Source organism: Saimiri boliviensis, chromosome 3 (assembly GCF_048565385.1).
Source record: "Saimiri boliviensis isolate mSaiBol1 chromosome 3, mSaiBol1.pri, whole genome shotgun sequence".
Classification (NCBI taxonomy): Eukaryota; Metazoa; Chordata; class Mammalia; order Primates; family Cebidae; genus Saimiri; species Saimiri boliviensis.
In genome coordinates, this window is record NC_133451.1 from 75,660,799 (window position 1) to 75,680,716 (window position 19,918).

Sequence of the window (19,918 nt, forward strand, 5' to 3'; positions counted from 1 at the left end):
CACAACCTCCACCTTCTAAGTTCAAGCAATTCTCCTGTCTGAGCCTCCCAAGTAGCTGAGATTACAGGTGTGCATCACCATGCCTGGGTAATTTTGGTATTTTTAGTAGAGATGAAATTTCACCATGTTGGTCAGGCTGGTCTCGAACTCCTGACCTCAAGTGATCCGCCCACCTCGGTCTTTCAAACTGCTGGGATCACAGACGTGAGCCACCATGCTTGGCCTGTAGGGAGAGTTTTTGATGAGTAAATTTTAAAATCTGATTATGACCTACAGAGTCAGCTCAGCTTCTTCTTCTTTTTTTTTTTTTTTTTTTTTTTTTTTTGAGACAGGGTCTCACTTTTACTTTTTCACCCAGGCTGGAGTGCAGTGGTACAATCTCAGCTCACTGCAACCTTGACCTCCCAGGCCCAAGTGATCCTCCCGCCTCAGCTTCCCAAGCAGTCAAGACTGCAGGTGTGCACCACCATGCCCAGCTAATTATTTTTGTATGTTGGTAGAGACGGGGTTTCACCATGTTGCCCAGGCTGGTCTCAAATTCCTGGACTCGAGTGATCCACCCACCTTGGCCTCCCAACGTGCTGGCATTATAGGCGTGAGTCACCGTGCCCAGCAGCTTCTTGTCTTAAAAACATGAAACACATTTAATTTTCCTCAGGTAAGGACTTAGTTATCCTTAATATATTATTTTGAAGCTACATGAGAGAAAATCATGTACTAATACAGGGTTTGCATATGGATATTTCAAGTCTTATTTAGAATTTTGGTATTTAACATGTACTCGTTGCTGCAGACATCATAAAAAATAACTATAATCTAGAACTTCCTCAAGACATAGAAAGCTGTTTGATGGGACTAGCACGCATGAGGACAATTGTATCCTTCGAAATTGATCACAATAGCACTTTTCCTAAATGCCTTGAATGACTGAGCAGCTGATAACTAATAAACCAAATGTTTTTTTTTTAAATCTGGAGTTGGGGGTTGGCAGCTACCAGTCATTTGTTTTAGAAATATTAAGTACTTACCTATGTACCGGACACTGGTTCTAAGTACTGGCTGGATATATGGCTAACACAAATCTCTGTACTCCTGGAGTTTGTATTTTAGGGGTAGAGAGAGTCAGATAATAACAAAATAATAAAGTGTGTCAGTATTATCATGTTAAAATTTTAACCAATTACAGGACCGTGTTTAAGAAAATGCTATACCCAGGATATCAAGACTACAGCGAGCTACGATGGTGCCACTGCACTCCAGGGTGAGCGAGACCCTGTTTTTTTTTGTTTTTTGTTTTTTTTTTTTAAAAGCTATAGAGCAAAATAAAACTGGAAAGAGGGACAGATTGTACAGGGTAGGCTTGCAGGGGTTGAACTTTAGAGAGGTCAGGGGCCTCAGTGAGAATATAACATTCAAGTAGGTGAAGAAAGTGAGAAATTTAAATATTTAGGGGATGATGGCCCAGGGCAGAGGTCACAGCAAATGCAAAGGCCCTGTGTTAGTTCCTTCTCACGCTGCTGTAAAGAACTGCCTGAGACTGGGTAATTTATAAAGGAAAGAGGTTTAATTGACTCTCAGTTCCATATGGCTAGGGAGGCCTCAGGAAACTTACAGTCATGGCAGAAGGGGAAGCAAGCACATCTGTCTTCACATGGTGGCAGCAAGAAGTGCAGAGCGAAGGTAGAGAAAAGCCCTTTATAAAACCATCAGATCTTGTGAGAACTCACTATCACGAGAACAGCATGAGAGTAACCACTCCCATGATTCAATTACCTCCCACTGGGCCCTCCCACAACACATGGGGGTTATGAGGACAACAGTTCAAGATGAGATGTGGGTGAGGACACAGCCAGACCATATCAGGCCCTGTCGCCAGAGCATGCCTGACTGTTGGAAGAACACAAGGAGGCAGAGGGACTGGAACAGAGAGAAGGAAAGGTATAAAGGCAAACCTTCTTAGGCCTTTTAGAACATTTTAATGATTGGGATTTTTAGTCTTCGGTATAAGGAGTGCCGAGGGCTGGAGGGTTTTAAGCAGAGGAGAAATGATTATCTAAGCTTTTTTTTTTTTTTTCCGTTGAGAGGGATCTCATTCTGTTGCCCAGGTTACAGTGTAGTGGCACAATCTCAATCTCAGTCCACTGCAGCCTTGACCTCTCAGGCTCAGGTGATCCTCCCTCCTCAGCCTCCTGGGTAACTGGGACTACAGGTGTGTGCCACCATGCCTGGCTAATTTTTTGTAGAGATGGGGTATCACCATGCCCAGGCTGATCTTAAACTTCTGGGCTCAAGTGATCCTCCCTCCTTGGCCTCCCAAAGGGCTGGGATTATAGGCATGAGCCATGTGAGGCCTAATTTAGCTTTTAGAGAGAGCATTTTGACTTCTGCATTGAGGACACACTGAAGGTAGCAAATGATGGAAGAAGAGAGACTAATTTTTTTTTACTTTTGAGACAGAGTTTCACTTGTTACCCAGGCTTGAGTGCAATGGCGCGATCTCGGCTCACCGCAACCTCCGCCTCCTGGGTTCAGGCAATTCTCCTGCCTCAACCTCCCGAGTAGCTGGGATTACAGGCACACGCCACCATGCACAGCTAATGTTTTGTATTTTTAGTAGAGATGGGGTTTCACCATGTTGACCAGGATGGTCTTGATCTCTTGACCTCGTGATCCACCCGTCTCAGCCTCCCAAAGTGCTGGGATTACAGGCTTGAGCCACCGCACCCAGCCGAGAGACTAATTTTTATAGATTTTTATAAAAATCCAGGAGAGGTATCAATGGTTTGGACTAGATCGTGGCAGTGAATGAATTCAGTATACTTTACAGATAGAGCAGACAGGATTTGGGGTGAGCAAGAGAGAAGAGATGAGGATTGCTCTAAAGTTTCAGTGTGAGCAACTGAAAGACGGATTGTCTCTAACTTGGGTGGGAGGAATGGTGTAAAGAGATTAAGTCAGAATGTGTTAAACTTGGGACGCCTTTCAAGTGACGATGCCATAAGGGTGGTTGAAGACACAGATCTGTGGTACTGAGGAGAGATGTCTCGCCTGCAGAACTTGAGAAATGTCAGCCCATGGCAATATTTAAAACTAGAATACTGGCCGGGCACAATGATGGCTCATGCTTGTAATCCCAGCACTTTGGGAGACAGAGGCAGGTGAATCACCTAGGTCAGGAGTTCGAGACCAGCCTGACCAACGTGGAGAAACCCTGTCTCTAATAAAAATACAAAATTAGCTGGGTATGGTGGTGCATGCCTGTAATCCCAGCTACTTGGGAGGCTGAGGCAGGAGAATCGCTTGAACACGGGAGGTAGAGGTTGTGGTAAGCTGAGATTGTGCCATTGCACTCCAGCCTGGGCAACAAGAGCAAAACTCCGTTTCCAAAAAAAAAAAAAAAAAAAAACTAGCATACTAGAATACTGTATGAGGTCAGGAAAGAAGAGTTGCCAGGACGGAGCCATGAGGCACTCCAGTGTTGGGATGGCAGGGAGAATGTGGTCCAGCAGAGGAAGCTGGGAGGAGACGGAAGCAGGAGGCAAATTAAAAGGACACAGTGTTCTGAGAGCCAAGTAAAAGTGTTTTAAGCAGAGAGATGGCGAGGGGATGATCAAATTGTGAAGTGTTGCTTATCAATCTAGGGACAGTAAGAAAAGCACTGAGAATCAAAGAGTGCCAACCCCACAGATGGTCCCTTTCCTCTCTTTCTGAATTATGATGGCTTCTCTAATGATTCTTTGGAACTTGCACCTTAAAGGATTGACAATGACTGAAGAAGTTAAGGATCCTGTGGTGGTGACTGGGCTGTTCACAAATGTGTGTCCCAGTGTGGGCACATAGTAGGAGTGCCATGTTTAGAGAAGTCCACTCAGGTTCCTTAGCCACGAAATGTACGCTAAGTGATGTCTGCCATTTCTGGAAGGAGCTCCGAGAGGCAGCGAGCAGTGTGCCACATTTCCTTGGCTGTGAGCAGTAGTGGGAGCATGTGCTGAGAGGAAACGTCGACCAGCCAAGGTGGGAGTTCTTACAATTAGCAGAACTCCCTGCTAAACCTGGATAGGCATCTAGGATAAGAAATAAAGTTTAGCTTTATTAGTTTTATATTGGGACAGCAAAACCTAACCTATCTTCAGGACACAATGCCTGAGTACAAAAATAGTATCAACAGTGGTATCCCGTCTCCATTGGTAACCAGTAGATTATCAATTTCAGGATATGAAAATTTTACTTTTCCACACCAGGGGTAGAGAAAATCCAGCAAATAACACAGATGATAAAACTTGACCTGATAAAACTTTCCTTATTGTCAGTTCACAAGAAGGACAAGTTTTATCAGGTCAAGTTTTATCATCTGTGTGAAGGTCAAGTTTTATCATCTTGCCGTTTTGTTTTTGTTTGATGTTTTTGAGATGGAGTCTCGCTGTGTCTCCCAGGATGGAGTGCCGTGGTGTGACGTCGATTCACTGCAACGTCCATCTCCTGGGTTCAAGCAATTCTCCTGCCTCAGCCTCCCAAGTAGTTGGGATTACAGGCACGTGCCATCACACCTGGCTGATTTTTGTATTTTTTAGTAGAGACGGGGTTTTACCATGTTGGCCAGGCTGGTCTCGAACTTGTGACCTCAGGTGATTTCCCTGCCTTGGCCTCCCAAAGTGCTGGGATTACAGGCGTGAGCCACCACACCCAGCCGGTATTATAATCTTATGAGACCACTGTCTCATATTCAGTCAGTTTTTGACCGAAAAATTGTTATGCAGTGCATGGCTATATTTAGTCTTTGTTCCCAGTTCCTGCACAGAACTTCTAAAACCTTTGAAGTTTACTGAGAGGGGTGTCTCTTGCTTTACATAATGAGCCCCTTTTGATCACACTTGAGTTTATGCTAATGAATTCACTTAGGGCAGGGCACCTGGATAACCCCAGGCTGCGGTTGGCCAGTAGAAACACCTCCTGACCCACTGAGCTTTGGGGAGAGAGGGTGTCTGGAGATCCAGCTCCATAAAATAAACTCTTGAATGGTAAGATTCAGAGAGCTCCCACGTAGATGAACACCGTGAGGTGCCGGGAGGATGGTGCGCTCTGAGTGGGCATGGAGCACTAGGCACCTCCCCATGTCTTGCCCTATGCTGCTTCTCAATTTGTTCTTCCTGAGTTGTAGCCTTCATCAAAAACCAGCAAATGTAAGTATTTTCCTGAATTCTGTGAGCTGTTCTAGCAAATTATTGAACCTTAAGCGGGCGGTGTGCGGGAGCCCCCTCGACTGTGTAGTCAAGCTGGACAGAAATGAAGGTCACCTGTGGACCCAGTACTTGTAACTGGTGGTAGAATTGAGGCAGTTTTGTGGGACCCAGGCTTTAAACCTGTGGAATCTGACACTAATTTCGGGTAGTTAGTGGCAGAACTTGAATTGTACATACCCAATTGGTGTCCGGGAGAATCAGAGAATTGGTTGATGGTGTTAGAAAATACCCAACCAATAAAGAAACTTAAGTTCATTTTTAACATAATATCTGACTGGGTTTTCACATGCTTCAACATTAGAGAAGAAATGGTGGTATAAGAGATAAGAAAATCACAATTATGCATAAAAGAATTTTATTTAGTGATTAGATCCCAATGAATAATGTCAGTCATTGCTTGATTCTGCTAAAATGTGCTATTAGATATATTCTTAAGAAAGTGTACAATTGCATCACCAAAAGCTGTTTAATTTGGATTGTGTAGAATAAAAGAAAACTACATAAATCTTTTTTTGATAAAAATTTTAAAATATAAAAATGAAAAAAAGAAACCCAAAAGCAGTATTCAAAACTAACAAATGTCACCTTGGACTATTTACAGTAAGATGCCTTTTTGACAGGAGAATCTTGCTCTCTGCTTGTTCTTTTCGTCACATTTTACTTACAGGGATTCTCACTCCCCCATCCGACCCCTATTCATGACCACTTCCATTCCTGTCTCACGTGAAATAGCCATCTTCCATGCTGTCTCACTCATCTTTGAGTCTCTCTCTGACACTCCTTTTTCCTACTCCCAAATTATCAGTAATTCTATTCAACAGACATTTATTGAGCACCTAATATGTGCCAGGCACTGTGCTAGGAGGTGGGGAAAAAATACACAGATGAAAAGACATTGACCTGTTCCTCAAGAAGTTCAGATTTTGGTTGAGTTAAAAAATGTTTTTCCTATTATATTCCATGAAATCCCAGGCCTCTATGGAGTAAATCTGAGGATTTCTTGAAACAAAGTGCACTCGTGGAGGGTCTGTCCACTTGGCTCACTCCAACACAGTCTGAATTTGGAATTCTGCTCTTCGACATGAAGCCCAGCCTCAGAAGCCCACACCTATAGTCTGAATTCCGAACTCTCAGCGTAGGAACTGGGAGCTGCGGGCTGGCTAGCAGGGGGACCAGTTGTGTCACTCTGATTTTTAGGAAGGGTATTCTTTTAACTGGCTTCTTCAAATTCCAAATTTGAAAAGCCCTTAATAAAAAAAAACAACAACATACTAAATTTGAGCAAAAGATATATAAGATATGTATCAACAAAGTCTCCCCAGATTTGGACTTGCAACAAGATGCTCTAAAATGCCTATCTTTGATAAACGTCCAGCAGCGGTTCTTATTACCTCTGCACATCCATATCTCTTTCCACTTTTCTGTGACTATTTTCTCAGCGTCCAACAGAAGCCTGCAGGTGATCTTTGTTTTTCCTCAATCATCGCTGAACCCAAAGCACACTCAGCTCTTGCATTTGGTTTAGATCTTGTCCATGAGGCTTAGAGAGAGTCATGGTAGTTACTTGCAGGAAAAACAAACCATGGAATATAAAAAAATTGTCAATGGCATACTATGGAAGCAAACACTAAACCATACCTTCACTGCCCCCTTCTTGTTCGGAGCCTGGCAGACCACATCCCTCCAAATATTCACATTTGGAAATCATTCTCAGTCACAGTGCATCAGGTCCAAATCACGGTGGTGGGCTCTGCCCTCACAGTCTTTAGCATATTCCTCTCCTGGGATCCACGCAGCCGACCACTGAACAAGGATGAAGGGGGCTTCCGTGGCAAAGTTCCACCCACCATGCCTTTCCACAGGCCACGCAGAGTCACATCTCAATACAATTTCTGTCCTATTTGACGATACATTATCATCCATTCAAGAAAATTAGCGCCAGATTCAGAACTTCCTCGCGAGCTGGTTCCAAGCCCTTTGGACCTGAAGGCAACTTCGGGAGTTGGCATGATTCTCAAGGAACATTTGGCCTGCCCTACTCAGTAGGGTGCTTGAGACATGTGGAGAGAATGGGAAGAGGAGGGAGTGCTGGGAAGGGGACGGAGAAGAAGTGACCATGCACAAGCTTCTTGCTCTGTCGTGCATATATTTTCAGTGTAACAGCGTGTTATTTCCACACATAAGGGCTTGTGCTTTTTCATTAAAGAAATAACTCGCCCTGAAAAGCTCATTTGGCAAATACGGCCATGAATGTGTGTGTGTGTGTGTGTGTGTGTGTGTGTGTATGTGAAATGAGGTTGTGTCGGGTCCCGTGAGTGTGTCCTCCTGGCCCCTCCCCCACTGTCACACTCACCTCACCAGCAAGGACAAACTGATGGGTTACACCTGGTCAGTCTGATATTCAGAAGCTTCTGACAGGCTTTCTGAGAAGCTTAGGAAATTCTCCTGGTACTCAGAGCAAACAATCTCATAGCGGTAATGCCGGAATTCCATGGCAAAGGTGCCAAAATAAGACAGGAAGCACATGACCAGGCCCCACTGGACCCTTGCCGCGTACATGTGGATGCTTTGGGCCATGAGGATGAAGTCTGGGGAGAAGCAGTCAAGGAAAACACTCTCATCAGGCACATCAAAACTGAAATCTTTCCAGCGCAGAGACAGATTATAGGAAAAGTCTGGCTCTCCTCGTCACTAGCAAAACTGGTAGCCTGCTAGAGCTTGTTGAAAACGAAAATCGACATGAATAATAACAGTTAATATGATTGAGCTCTTATTGGTGATAGACACGCTTTTAGGTGCTTTCATGGATAGTATCACTTAATTCTCACAACAATCCTATTATCATTTTCTTTGTTTCTCTTTTTTACATGTTCTGTTTGCCCTTAAATACTCTTCTATCCAAATCATTGCCAGTTTGTTTAAAAATAGGGAAACTGGGCTGGGCGCGGTGGCTCAAGCCTGTAATCCCAGCACTTTGGGAGGCCGAGGCGGGTGGATCACGAGGTCGAGAGATCGAGACCATCCTGGTCAACATGGTGAAACCCCGTCTCTACTAAAAATACAAAAAATTAGCTGGGCATGGTGGCTTGTGCCTGTAATCCCAGCTACTCAGGAGGCTGAGGCAGGAGAATTGCCTGAACCCAGGAGGCAGAGGTTGCGGTGAGCCGAGATCGTGCCATTGCACTCCAGCCTGGGTAACAAGAGTGAAACTCCGTCTCAAAAAAAAAAAAAAAAAAATAGGGAAACTGAGACCAAATGGGTAAGTAACTTGCCTGAGGTCACACAGGTATTAATTGGCTGAGCTGGGCTCAAACAAGCGCTCTAACTCCTGCGCCATGTACTCAACAGCTGTACTCTGTAGCTGCTTAAGAAACTGGGAGGTTACCAAAAGGATTACAATTCCAAAGTAATTAGTTGGCCAGAAAAATCAAGCTATTTTTAAAAATATCATGGCATTCTATGATTTACGCTGCAAATGGCGAGCCGAGATCGGCCACTGCACCCAAGGTTGGGCGACAGAGCGAGACTCCATCTCAAAAAAAAGAAGAAGAAGAAATCACTGCGAATGACTATGAGTTCATAGTTACCGTTATATCTGCAGAAATAATTCTGAACATATCGAATTACTAACTACCTACATGAAAGCTGTGTCTGGCTCTGCAGTACTGCTAACAATGTCTAGTGGCTGGCCCTTCTGACTCTTCTAATTTTCACGATTGTCTTTTAGACAATACTGTATAGACTAGTTTCATTCCTAGTATCACGTTTAAACTTGTATGATAAACAAACAGATGAGGCCAGGTGGGGTAGCTGCCTGTAATCCCAGCGCTTTGGGATGCAGAGGTGGGAAGATCACTTGAGCCCAGGAGTTTGAGGCTGCAGTGAGCTATGACTGCACTGTTGCACTCTAGCTACGGTGAAAACAAGGCTCCATTTTTAAAAAAAGAAAAAGAGGGCCAGGCACAGTGCCTCACACTTGTAATCCCAGCACTTTGGGAGGCCGAGGCAGGCAGATCACAAGGTCGGGAGTTTGAGACCACCCTGGCCAACAAAGTGAAACCCCGTCTCTACTAAAAGTACAAAAAATTAGCCAGGCATGGTGGCGGGCGCCGCAATCTCAGCTACTTGGGAGGCTGAGGAAGGAGAATCACTTGAACCTGAAAGGCAGAGGTTGCAGTGAGCCAAGAATTGTGCCACTGCACTCCAGCCTAGGCGACAATGCGAGACTCTTTCTCAAAAAAGAAAAAGAAAAAGTAAAAAAAGAAACAGATCAGACTCTTATGCCTGGATATATATGTTGTGTGTGTGTGTGTGTGTGTGTGTGTGTGTGTGTGTGTGTGTGTGTATCTGTATCTGTATCTGTATCTGTATAGATACAACAGAATAAATGGAGGGAGGAGCTGGGAAGGAGAAGGGTGAGACATTCATAGCATTCTTTAGTGAAAAGCCAAGTGTCTGAGGAGCTAAATACATTTACTTAGAAAGATTAGAAAGGTCTCCTTAGAATTAGTTTTATCTTCTGAAATTAAACATGAAACTGGGAAATTTTCAGAGAGCAAGAATGTGAAATTACTTCAGCCAGACTTTGCTCTGCTGACTGGACTTTAATCCATTCACCTGAGAACCAAAAAAAAAAAAAGATTTTACGTGTTCAGAAAGAACATGAATCAGAATCATTTGGTGAAAGCTCAAAACTTGGGATAGGCTGGGCACGGTGGCTCATGCCTGTTATCCCAACATTTTGGGAGGCCAAGGAGTGCAGATCACTTGAGCCCAGTAGTTCAAGACCAGCCTGAGCAATATGGCGAAACCACATCTCTACTAAAAATACAAAAATTAGCCGGATGTGATGGTGTATGCCTGTAATCCCAACTACTCTCGAGGCTGAGGTGGAGGATGGCTTGAACCCGGGAGGTGGAGGTTGCAGTCAGCCAATATCATGCCACTGTCCTCCAGCCTAGGTGACAGAGTGAGGCCCTGTCTTGAACACACACACACACACACACACACACACATGCACGCACGCACACGCACAAAAGGCCAGGCACAGTGGCTCACGCCTGTAATCCCAGCACTTTGGGAGGCCGAGGCAGGTGGATCACCTGAGATCAGGAGTTCAAGATCAGCCTGACCACTATGGTGAAACCCTGTCTCTACTAACAATACAAAATTAGCCGGGTGTGGTGGTATGTGCCTGTAATCCCAGCTATTCAGGAGGCTGAGGCAGGAGAATCACTTGAACGCAGGAGGTGGAGGTTGTAGTGAGCCAAGATTGCACCACTGCACTCCAGCCTGGGCAACAAGAGTGAAACTCCATCTCAAAAAAATTAAAAAAAAAAAACAACCCTCCACACAAACACACACACACACACACACACACACACACACACAAAATATCTCAGAATTAAGTCTGCACATTCTTCCGAACAAGGGTGCAAAATATTGCCAAAGCAATATTCACTTATTACTTAAACTAATGGAGAAATCACAAATATTCCATATTGGCAGAGTCTTGATCTTTTTGATCATAAAGTATTTATTAGGTTGCTAGTAAGAAGCAAGTATTTTGGCTTGAACTTAAGTCCTTAAACGTTCTCTATCTAATGTGACTGTAGAGCTTCGGAAAATCAACAAAATGCTGGAATGGGAATTTGTGAATGAAGAAGAAATAAATAGTCCAAATACTTCACTAACTAGAGAATGGGCTCTGAACTGTGTATGTTTTCATATTTTATACTTTCCACCCTCATCTTAGGGTCTGCTTCTATTAATATTTTAAAGCTACTTTCTGTTTTGTTTTTTAAGAAATTGATATACTTAATTTTTTTCTAGCTACTTTTGAACTTTAAATTTATTCATTTTTATTTCAATAGGATTTTGAGGAATAGGTGGTGTTTGTTTGCATGAATAGGTTCTTTAGTCGTGATTTCTGGGATTTTGGTGCATCCACCACCAGAGCAGCGTACACTATACCCAATGTGTAGTCTTTTATCCCTCACTCCCCTCCCATCCTTTCCCAAGTCCTCAAAGTCCACTGTGTCATTCTAATGCCTTTGTGTCCTCACAGCTTAGCTCCCACTAACATAGGATGTTTGGTTTTCCATTCTTGCTGGGCGCAGTGGCTCACACCTGTGATCCCAGCACTTTGGGAGGCTAAGGTGGGCAGATCATGAGGTCAGGATTTTGGGACCAGCCTGGCCAACATGGTGAAACCCCATTTCTACTAAAAGTGCAAAAAGTTAGATGGGCATAGTGGCACCCACCTGTAATCCCAGCTACTCAGGAGGCTGAGGCAGGAGAATTGCTTGAACCTGGAAGGTGGAGATTGTGGTGAGCTAAGATTGCACCATTGCACTCCAGCTTGGGCAACAAGAGCAAAACTCTGTCTCAAAAAAAAAAAAAAAAGATTTTCAATTCCTGACTTACTTCACTTAGAATAATGGTTTCCAGTTCCATCCAGGTTGCTGTGAATGCCATTATTTCATTCTAAAGTTACTTTCTCTTTTTTCTTTTTCTTTTATTATTTTTTTCTTTTCCACCCAAATCCCATCTTGATAAAGCCACATTCTCTAAGGTGGGGTCCTGTAGTGGTTAAAAGTGCAAGAGCTGAGCCTGAGTTTAAATCTTGATCCACTGCACGTTATCTGTGTGATCTTGGGCACATTAAACTGCTGTGTGATTCACTGTTCTTACATGTTAAGTGAAGATAAAAAGAGTTGATAAATTTAAAGTACTTAGAATAATGCCTAGCATGCTGTATAAGTATCAGTGATTATTACGACTGAAGATTGTATAATTGTGTTTGCTGTACAGTCTACCCTTTAGGAACCTTGATTCCCTTCTCTGGTTTCCTGAGGAAGAGGACCTTATTAGAGTGAACACTTCTTTTATTTTTCCTTTTCCTTTTTTTTTTTTTTTTTAGCCAGGGCCTCAATCTGTCACCCAGGCTGGATTACAGTGGCATGATCACAGCTCACTGCAGCCTCAAATTCCTGGGATCAAGTGATTCTCCCCTGCAGCCTCCCAAGTATCTTTGACTACAGGTGCACACCACCATACCTTGCTAACTTCTTTTTAAAACAAATTTTTATAGACAGCAGGTTTTGCTATCTTGCCCAGGCTAGTCTTGAACTCCTGGGCTTAAGTAATCCTCCTGCCTCAGCCTCCCAAAGTGCTAGGATTACAGGCATGAGCCACAGCACCAGGTCTTTATTATTGATTGATTGATTGATGGTTACAGACAGGGTTGATCTTAGCTTACTGCAGCCTCAAACTCCTGGGCTCAAGCGAGCCCACCTCAGCCTCCCCAGTAGCTAGGATTACAGGAGCTCATGACAACACCCAGCTGATTTTTAGATTTTTTTTTTTTCCTTTTTGTAGAGGCAGGGTCTCACTTTGTTGTCCTGGTGGATCTTGAGCTCCTGGCTTCAAGTGATCCTCTTTCCTCTGCCTCCCAAAGTGTTGAACGCTTCTGATTACTCCACTCCATGGAATGAGTGACTGATCTGATTGGTGGGATAGGAACTGGAAGGCTTCTGTTGGGCCACACTATTAGCGAGTGAGGTTACTGCATTCCACCCTAAGATAGACTCTCTCTGGGTATGTGAGTGAGGTGCTCTCCTCTGCCTTTCTTTGGTTTCTCTGCTAGTTACTGGGTGGTTAAGTTGAATTCCAAGGTGTGAGAGAGGAGACCTTCAGCATTTTCCTTTCAGGTTTACTAGAATAAAGGCTGATTTCTTCATCCATCCCCATCTGACTTTTATTGTCTATTCTCAATTGGTTCAAATTCTGAGGGGAGGAAAAGAAATGAACAGCATCCCAAAACCTCAAATATTTGAGGAAAGCTACACATGCAACATTAATTTAATGCTTGAATTTGTCTTCCAGAAAAGCTTCATTATTTTCCTGGAAGATATAAATGTATTGGCCCTCTGAAACTCATTTCAGAGCTAATAAATGAAATGAAATAACAGGGCTGTTAATAGAGTCACAGATGAATTTTTTTAAGCTGGAGAAAAAATGACAATTCTCTTTTGGCTATGCATTCTCTGATTTCACAAATGAGAACTTTTACATCATTAGTGATAAGGAGAGTGCATGACACCTTCCTCATCCAGAGAGGGCAGACCTTGTTTTATTTTTATTTCTCCGTCTCCCCTTTGGCATGAAAAATCGGTCTGAGTTTTTGTTTATATACCCGTTTACCTTTGTTTTGCCTTAAGATTCTGAGATGATCTGGCAGAATATCCTAACCCACTGGGTTCTTCTGCAGAGACAACTTACTTGTTTTCACCTTACTGGCAAAAGAACCTTTTCACATTTAAAGGATATAGAGGACCACACAGAGAGTGATAGATGCTGACAGAATAACCCGTGGAATTCCAACTCTCCGTCCTTCATTCTTGATGTTGACCTTCAGTGTCAGTGCAGCCTGGATCCAGCAGGTCAACGTGCCAAATCCAAAGGTCAAGGAAGTTCCGACGTTATGGATTTCTTCATCATTCGTGAGCTTAGGGATGAATGGATAATGACACATGAAGGACCATTCAGCAAAGAAGACATGAAAGTTGAAGGAATGTATGAGGGGAAAATACAGGAAAAGAGATATCCCAACAATGGGAAGATAGATTGTAGAAAGATTAGCTCTTTGTTCTATTCTCAAATGGTTTGAACTCTGAGGGGATGAAGGAAATAAATAAGTAGTACCCCCAACCCTTAAAAATATTTGTTTAGAAAAAGTAAAAGAAAATAGCAGGAGAATTACAGAAAAAGAAATGTTTCTACAAGTATACACCCCAAACCTTTCCAGGCTAAGAAAATTAGAACAGGGATTTGAACATGGTTTTTGCTTTTGGTGTGTGTGTGTGTGCGTGCGTGTGTTTTGACACAGGGTCTCACTCTGTCTCCCAGGCTGGAATACAGTGGCGTGATGATGGCTCCCTGGCTCAAAGTGATCCTCCCGCTTCAGCCTCTCAAGTAGCTGGGACCACAGGCGCATGCCACCATGCCTGGCTAATATTTTTCTTTTGAAGGAAATTTTGTATTACTTTGTTTTCTAATGTACAGAAAACTCAACAGTGTACATTTAACCCAGCTTGGTAGCAAGTTTTTTAGCCTTTGCCTTTTTGAGCTTGGCGATGCGAGCCACAGACTTGGGACCCAAGACACTGCCTCCCCAGTGACGGCGGATTACATCATATCTGTTGTTGTAATTGGTCCTGATAGCTTTACCAGCTTAGCCAAAGCTCCTTTGTATTCCCAGTTAACCTGTGTGAAATCCACAGTGGTGCAGGTCTTCCTGGGGACTAGGCATCCCAGTCTTGCCCCGCCCCGACCTTGATAATGCAGTAAGGCACCCCCATTTTACGACACAGGGCAGGCAGGAAGACAGCTCGATGGGATCCATGTTGTGTGCAGTCACCACCAGGTGACCTTTCTTGTTCTCCACCAAGGTGGTGGCAGCATTAACTCCTGCTCGAAGGACAGGTGGTCCCTTACTGGGGACGTCCCCTTTGCTGGCAGCTTTCTTCTAAGCCTGGGCCAACAGCCTCTGCTGCTTCTCTTGCTTTGTCTCTGGTCTGTACTTGTGGGTCAGCCAGAGAGGATGGTTCTCTGCCACTGTAACCTGATATAGAGGGCCAATTTCACAAAGTGGGTATGGTCACTTTGGGGCTGGATGTCCTGTCCAACGCCAACATTCTTAGGCTTTTTCTCAAACCAGGGCTTCACCACTTTCTTGGCCTCCTGCTTTTTCCCAACAGCAGGGGCCGGAGCCACCTTCTCCACTCTGGCCTTCTTTCCTTGCAGCATCTTGGGTGGCAGGAGGAGAGTGCTATTTATTTATTTATTTTTTATAGAGATGGTGTCTTTCTAGGTTGCCCAGGCTGATCACAAACTTCTGAGCTCAAGCGGTCCTCCCGCCTTGGCCTCCCAAAGTGCTGAGATTACAAGCATGAACCATCAATCCTGGTCGATATGTATTTACTGACAGAGGACAGCCAATTAAATCTAGGCAAGTCAAGATTTAATTGGCATGGACAACTAAAACCTTTTAAGCTATGTTTTTTACTCTTACAAAACTGGCCTATGTAATGTGACTAATTCATTGTTTTTTTTTTGAGACGAAGAGCTCTGTTGCCCAGGCTGTAGCTGGGGTTACAGGTACGTGCTACCACACCCGGCTAATATTTGTATTTTTAGTAGAGACAGAGTTTCAACATGTTGGCCAAGCTGATCTCCACCTCTTGACCTCAAGTGATCCACCTGCCTTGGCCTCTCAAAGTGCTGCAATTACGGGCGTGAGCCACCATGGTGCCTGGCTTCATTTTTTTTTTTTTTTTTTTTTTTTTTAGACAGAGTCTCACTCTGTCACCCAGGCTGGAGTGCAGTAGTGTGATCTTGGCTCACTGCAACCTCAGCCCTCCGAGTTCAAATGATTCTCATGCCTCAGCCTCCCAAGTAGCTGGGATTACAGGCGTATGATACCACACCCAGCTAATTTTTGTATTTTAGTAGAGATGGGGTTTTACCATGTTGGTTAGGCTGATTTCAAACTCCCAACCTCAGACGATCCACCCGCCTAGGCTTTCCAAAGTGCTGGGATTACAGGTGTGAGCCACCATAACCGGCCCTAATTCATTGTTAATGGGAATTTTTTTAAGTTTTATTTTCCTATAGTAATAAGAAAAACTGTCACCTATGAGCTTTTGCCACACATAGAGAACCACAGTAGGACAACAGGATTTGAAGATTCATACTCAAGGCTTTTGTAGAAGAAATAGTTTAAAGGACTCCCATTTAGGTTATTTCCATTGTGGGGTTCAGATGTAAACTCCTCAAATTATAACCCACTGATATTTTAAAATACATCCATCACTTGGGCCAGGCGCGGTGGCTCACACCTATAATCCCGGCACTTTGGGAGGCCGAGGTAGGCGAATCACCTGAGGTCAGGAGTTTGAGACCAGCCTAACCAACATGCAGAAATATCATCTCTACTAAAAAGAAAAAATTAGCTGAGCATAGTGGCGCATGCCCGTAATCCCAGCTACTTGGGAGGCTGAGGTAGGAGAATCGCTTGAACCCAGGAGGCAGAGGTTGTGGTAAGCCAAGATTGCACCATTGCACTCCAGCCTGGGCAACAAGAGTGAAACTCCATCTCAAATATATATACATACATATATATATACAAATATATATACATATATATATATATATGTACACACACACATATATATACATCACTCCTTTTGTATTTTCATATATATATATATATACACACATATATGTAAATATATATATATATTCAGATTATCACCATTAGATCATAATTTTTTTAGTCAATCGTACTTCACCAAGACTATCCATTTCTCTAAAAAAAGAAAAAACAAAGTCTATCCATGTCTTCATCAAATCTAACATATATGTTTGTGCATATATACATATATACACATTTGAGATGGGGTTTTTGCTCTGTTGCCCAGGCTAGAGTGCAGTGGTACAATAAAAACTCACATTGTATTTACATATAGTTTTTAATTGCACATATAGGAAAGTAAAATCTACTGTTGAAGACATGGCTTTAAGCCACTGTGAAAATATTATTTTTTTGGTCGGGTGCGGTGGCTCATGCCTGTAATCCCAGCACTTTGGGAGGCTGAGGCAGGTGGATCATGAGGTCAAGAGATCGAGACCATCCTGGCCAATATGGTGAAACCCCGTCTCTACTAAAAATACAAAAAAATTAGCTGGGCATGGTGGCATGCACCTGTAGTCCCAGCTACTCGGGAGGCTGAGGCAGGAGAATTGCTTGAACCTGGGAGGTGTAGGTTGCAGTGAGGCGAGGTCATGCCACTGCACTCCAGCCTGGCACCTGGTGATGGAGTGAGACTCTTGTCTCAAAAAAACAAAAAATTATTTTTTGAATTGCTGTTGCTTTCAGATATCTTGTTGTTTGACATTGTTGTTCAAAATGGTTGCATCATATCAGTATTACTTTTCCTTTACAATTTCTTCTGCTGTTTTTGGCTGTAGGATTTTTACCTCTTTTTTCAAAGAAGTCGTGTTTTCTCTCACAGCTCAAAAGATGTATTTTCAAAATTATTTAAAATAATGATACCTGCAAATCAAATTTCACTTCTAGAAAATTGGCTTCCCATGCTCTATAAATCTGTTCATTCATTATTTTTAATCTTTTAAGAAAGATAATACAGTTACATAGTTCAAACTTAAAAAAATTATAATGAGGGATAGATTGAAAAGTCTGTCTCCCATCCCATATTCTAGCCACCTGGTTTCTCCACAGGAAACCAACTTGTCATTTCTCATGTATTCTGTTATATTCCAGCAGCAAACGTACATCATCAGTAGTGTCAATATTCATGGTCTGAATATTTGTGGTTCACCAAAGCCACCCAGTCTTGGGGCTTTTTCTAGGACTTTTGTAAAGAACAAAATGTGTTCTTAGTAACTCATCAAAGCCCTGGTCAAGAAAAGTGACAGTGATTGAGCACTTTACAACATGCCTGTACCTCAGCACAGGCTGGCAAGTGGGAGAGACTCCCACCAAAAGTTCCATTAAAATGTCCCATGCCTTATCATTTTGGATCTTAACAGGATAAACTCTCAATAATTCTCCAGGTAATCACTGCCTCAACCAATCTATTCTAAGAATGCAGCTTTCTGGTTGCCTAGCTGGATATATATGGAAGATAGAATGTTAGAGGAATTGGTGAGATTGCCTATTTACAACTCATCAAGCAAAAAATACTTATTGGGTCGCTACTATGTGCCAGGGGAAGTCTTTGGGAATGAGTGATCCTGGTTTATACTCGATCTTAGCCAAAAGGCCGAGAAGAGATGTGATCCTGGTTTAATAAATCAGCAGTGCTGAGGGCAGGACAAGAAACGGCCTTAGAAAATTCACTACTATTTTAATTAGAAACATTACTAAATGCACACTAGAATGCTGAGGGTCTTGAATGCCTATGCCATTTGGGATTTCATTCAACAGACGGGGGGAAGGGTGTCAGGATCAGTGTTTGCCGCAAGGAGGAAGTTTCTAGCAGCAGTATAAATAGCATAGGTTGGAGGCTGGTAGGAAGGGAGGGAAATCAGTCAACCACTGAAATAGTACAGAGGTTTCCTTGTCTATGTTACAAATAAAGTCATTCTTGTCAAGAGTTGCATAATGGTATTGGCAAGGAAAATTATGCTAACAGGTTGTGACCTTGGGCTTCTGAATTTCTAGGAAGAGGAGTTAGGGTTAGTATATCTTTATATAAATCATAGGTGTTCTAGAGAAATTCTAGGCTTTCAAACTTGGCTTCCACATAAACTCACTAATCTGAAAAGCATGTTTTCATCCAATGAGGATGTTTAGTATTTAGTCATAGAGAGGCAATGATCTTATTGGTTTGCTAGAAAGGTATGTTAGGATCCAATTTGTTATGAAAAAGTGTAAACCACTTGAAAATCCTTTGTAGAAAATACACAGCTGTTCTAGTAGCTGCTCTTCTCAGTAGTCACACTGTATTTCATAGGCATATTTACCACCCTCACACATGTAAGAGAACTCAGGAAAACCAGGCTGAGAGACTAGAAAGGCTAAACTCTAGAGAACCTGTGCATTTTAGAAACCAGTGTTCTCTCTCTCTCTCTCTCTCTCTCTCTGTGTGTGTGTGTGTGTGTGTGTGTGTGTATTTGTGTGTGTGTGTGTCTGATCTTATTTATTTGTTACTCAAAAAAACTTATTTCTGACTGGATTCAGACTTAGAAATAGAAGCTTGCAGAGAGGAAAGTGCATCTCTTTGCAATTTGTTTCTGGTGCTTCTCTTTAGCCTCCTTCATTCTCTTGGCCAGAAGTTCAGCATACTCTGTCTGCAGTCTCTTATTGTTCTTAGTATGCTGCTTCTTCAGAGCAATACGCTGTCATCTGTGTGTGCTGCAGGACACGGGGAGAAACAAGACGCTGAATCTTGGGTGCTTTGGTCCTAGGTTCTCACCTTCTTCGTTTAAGGGCTTTCTTACAACATACTGGCAGACATCATCTTCTTTAGAGAGACCGAAAAGTTTGTGGATTCTGCTAGCTCTTTCGGGCCCCAAGCAATGAGGCACCATAGTATCAGTCAGTCCAGGAATATCCTTCTCTCCAATTATTTATTTTTTAAAATAACCAAGTTGAGAACACTCAGATTGGCATCCACAATGCTACCACAAACTGATTTTCCCTTTCTTCCTCCAGTTCTCCTTGCTGTAACAGGAATACCCCTCACTCAGTAGCAGGAGGACACGGCCATGGGTCAAGACACCCTCCTTCCTGGGGAAACCTTGTTTGTCGCTCCCACCACTGATTCTGACCACATAACCCCTCCATTCTTCTCCCAGAGTGTCAGCAGCAACTCCTATGGCTACACGCTTCTCCTAAAAAGTACAAAGTTTGTGTTCATCGTCTACTTCAATGAGTTTCTGGCAGCCAGTGGCTGGGAAGGAGATGTTCAGCTTCATGTTGAAGCAGCTGAATGCCTCTGAGGTGCCATGGAAAAGAGCCCTAATTTCCAAAGAAAGGTTTGTGCCAAATGATATGGGCCATATGGTGATTATACCTCATTAGCTTTGATAATCTCATAAGTGAAGGTCTTAACAGTGTCAGAGGGAGGTGAAAAAGGCCAAATCAAGTA

The 19,918-nt window shown here is 43.0% G+C and overlaps 1 protein-coding gene and 1 pseudogene across 3 annotated transcripts in view; both read right to left on the reverse strand.

Moving 5' to 3' along the window:
* Nucleotides 1-5,578: 5,578 nt before the first annotated feature.
* TMEM150C (transmembrane protein 150C) overlaps nucleotides 5,579-19,918 on the reverse strand; it is a 76,195-nt gene continuing 61,855 nt past the window's right edge. For 2 of the 3 annotated variants that reach the window (XM_074396352.1, XM_074396349.1), the window contains exons 7-8: nucleotides 13,571-13,749; nucleotides 5,579-7,827 (exon numbers count right to left, since the gene is read on the reverse strand). In XM_074396352.1, coding sequence (XP_074252453.1) covers nucleotides 7,620-7,827; nucleotides 13,571-13,749 — 387 coding nt within the window. In that variant the 3' untranslated portion in view covers nucleotides 5,579-7,619. The remainder of the gene's footprint in view (nucleotides 7,828-13,570; nucleotides 13,750-19,918) is intronic. The other variant, XM_074396351.1, reaches the window with a different exon arrangement.
* Nucleotides 13,756-19,911, reverse strand: LOC141584014 (small ribosomal subunit protein eS6-like; annotated as a pseudogene).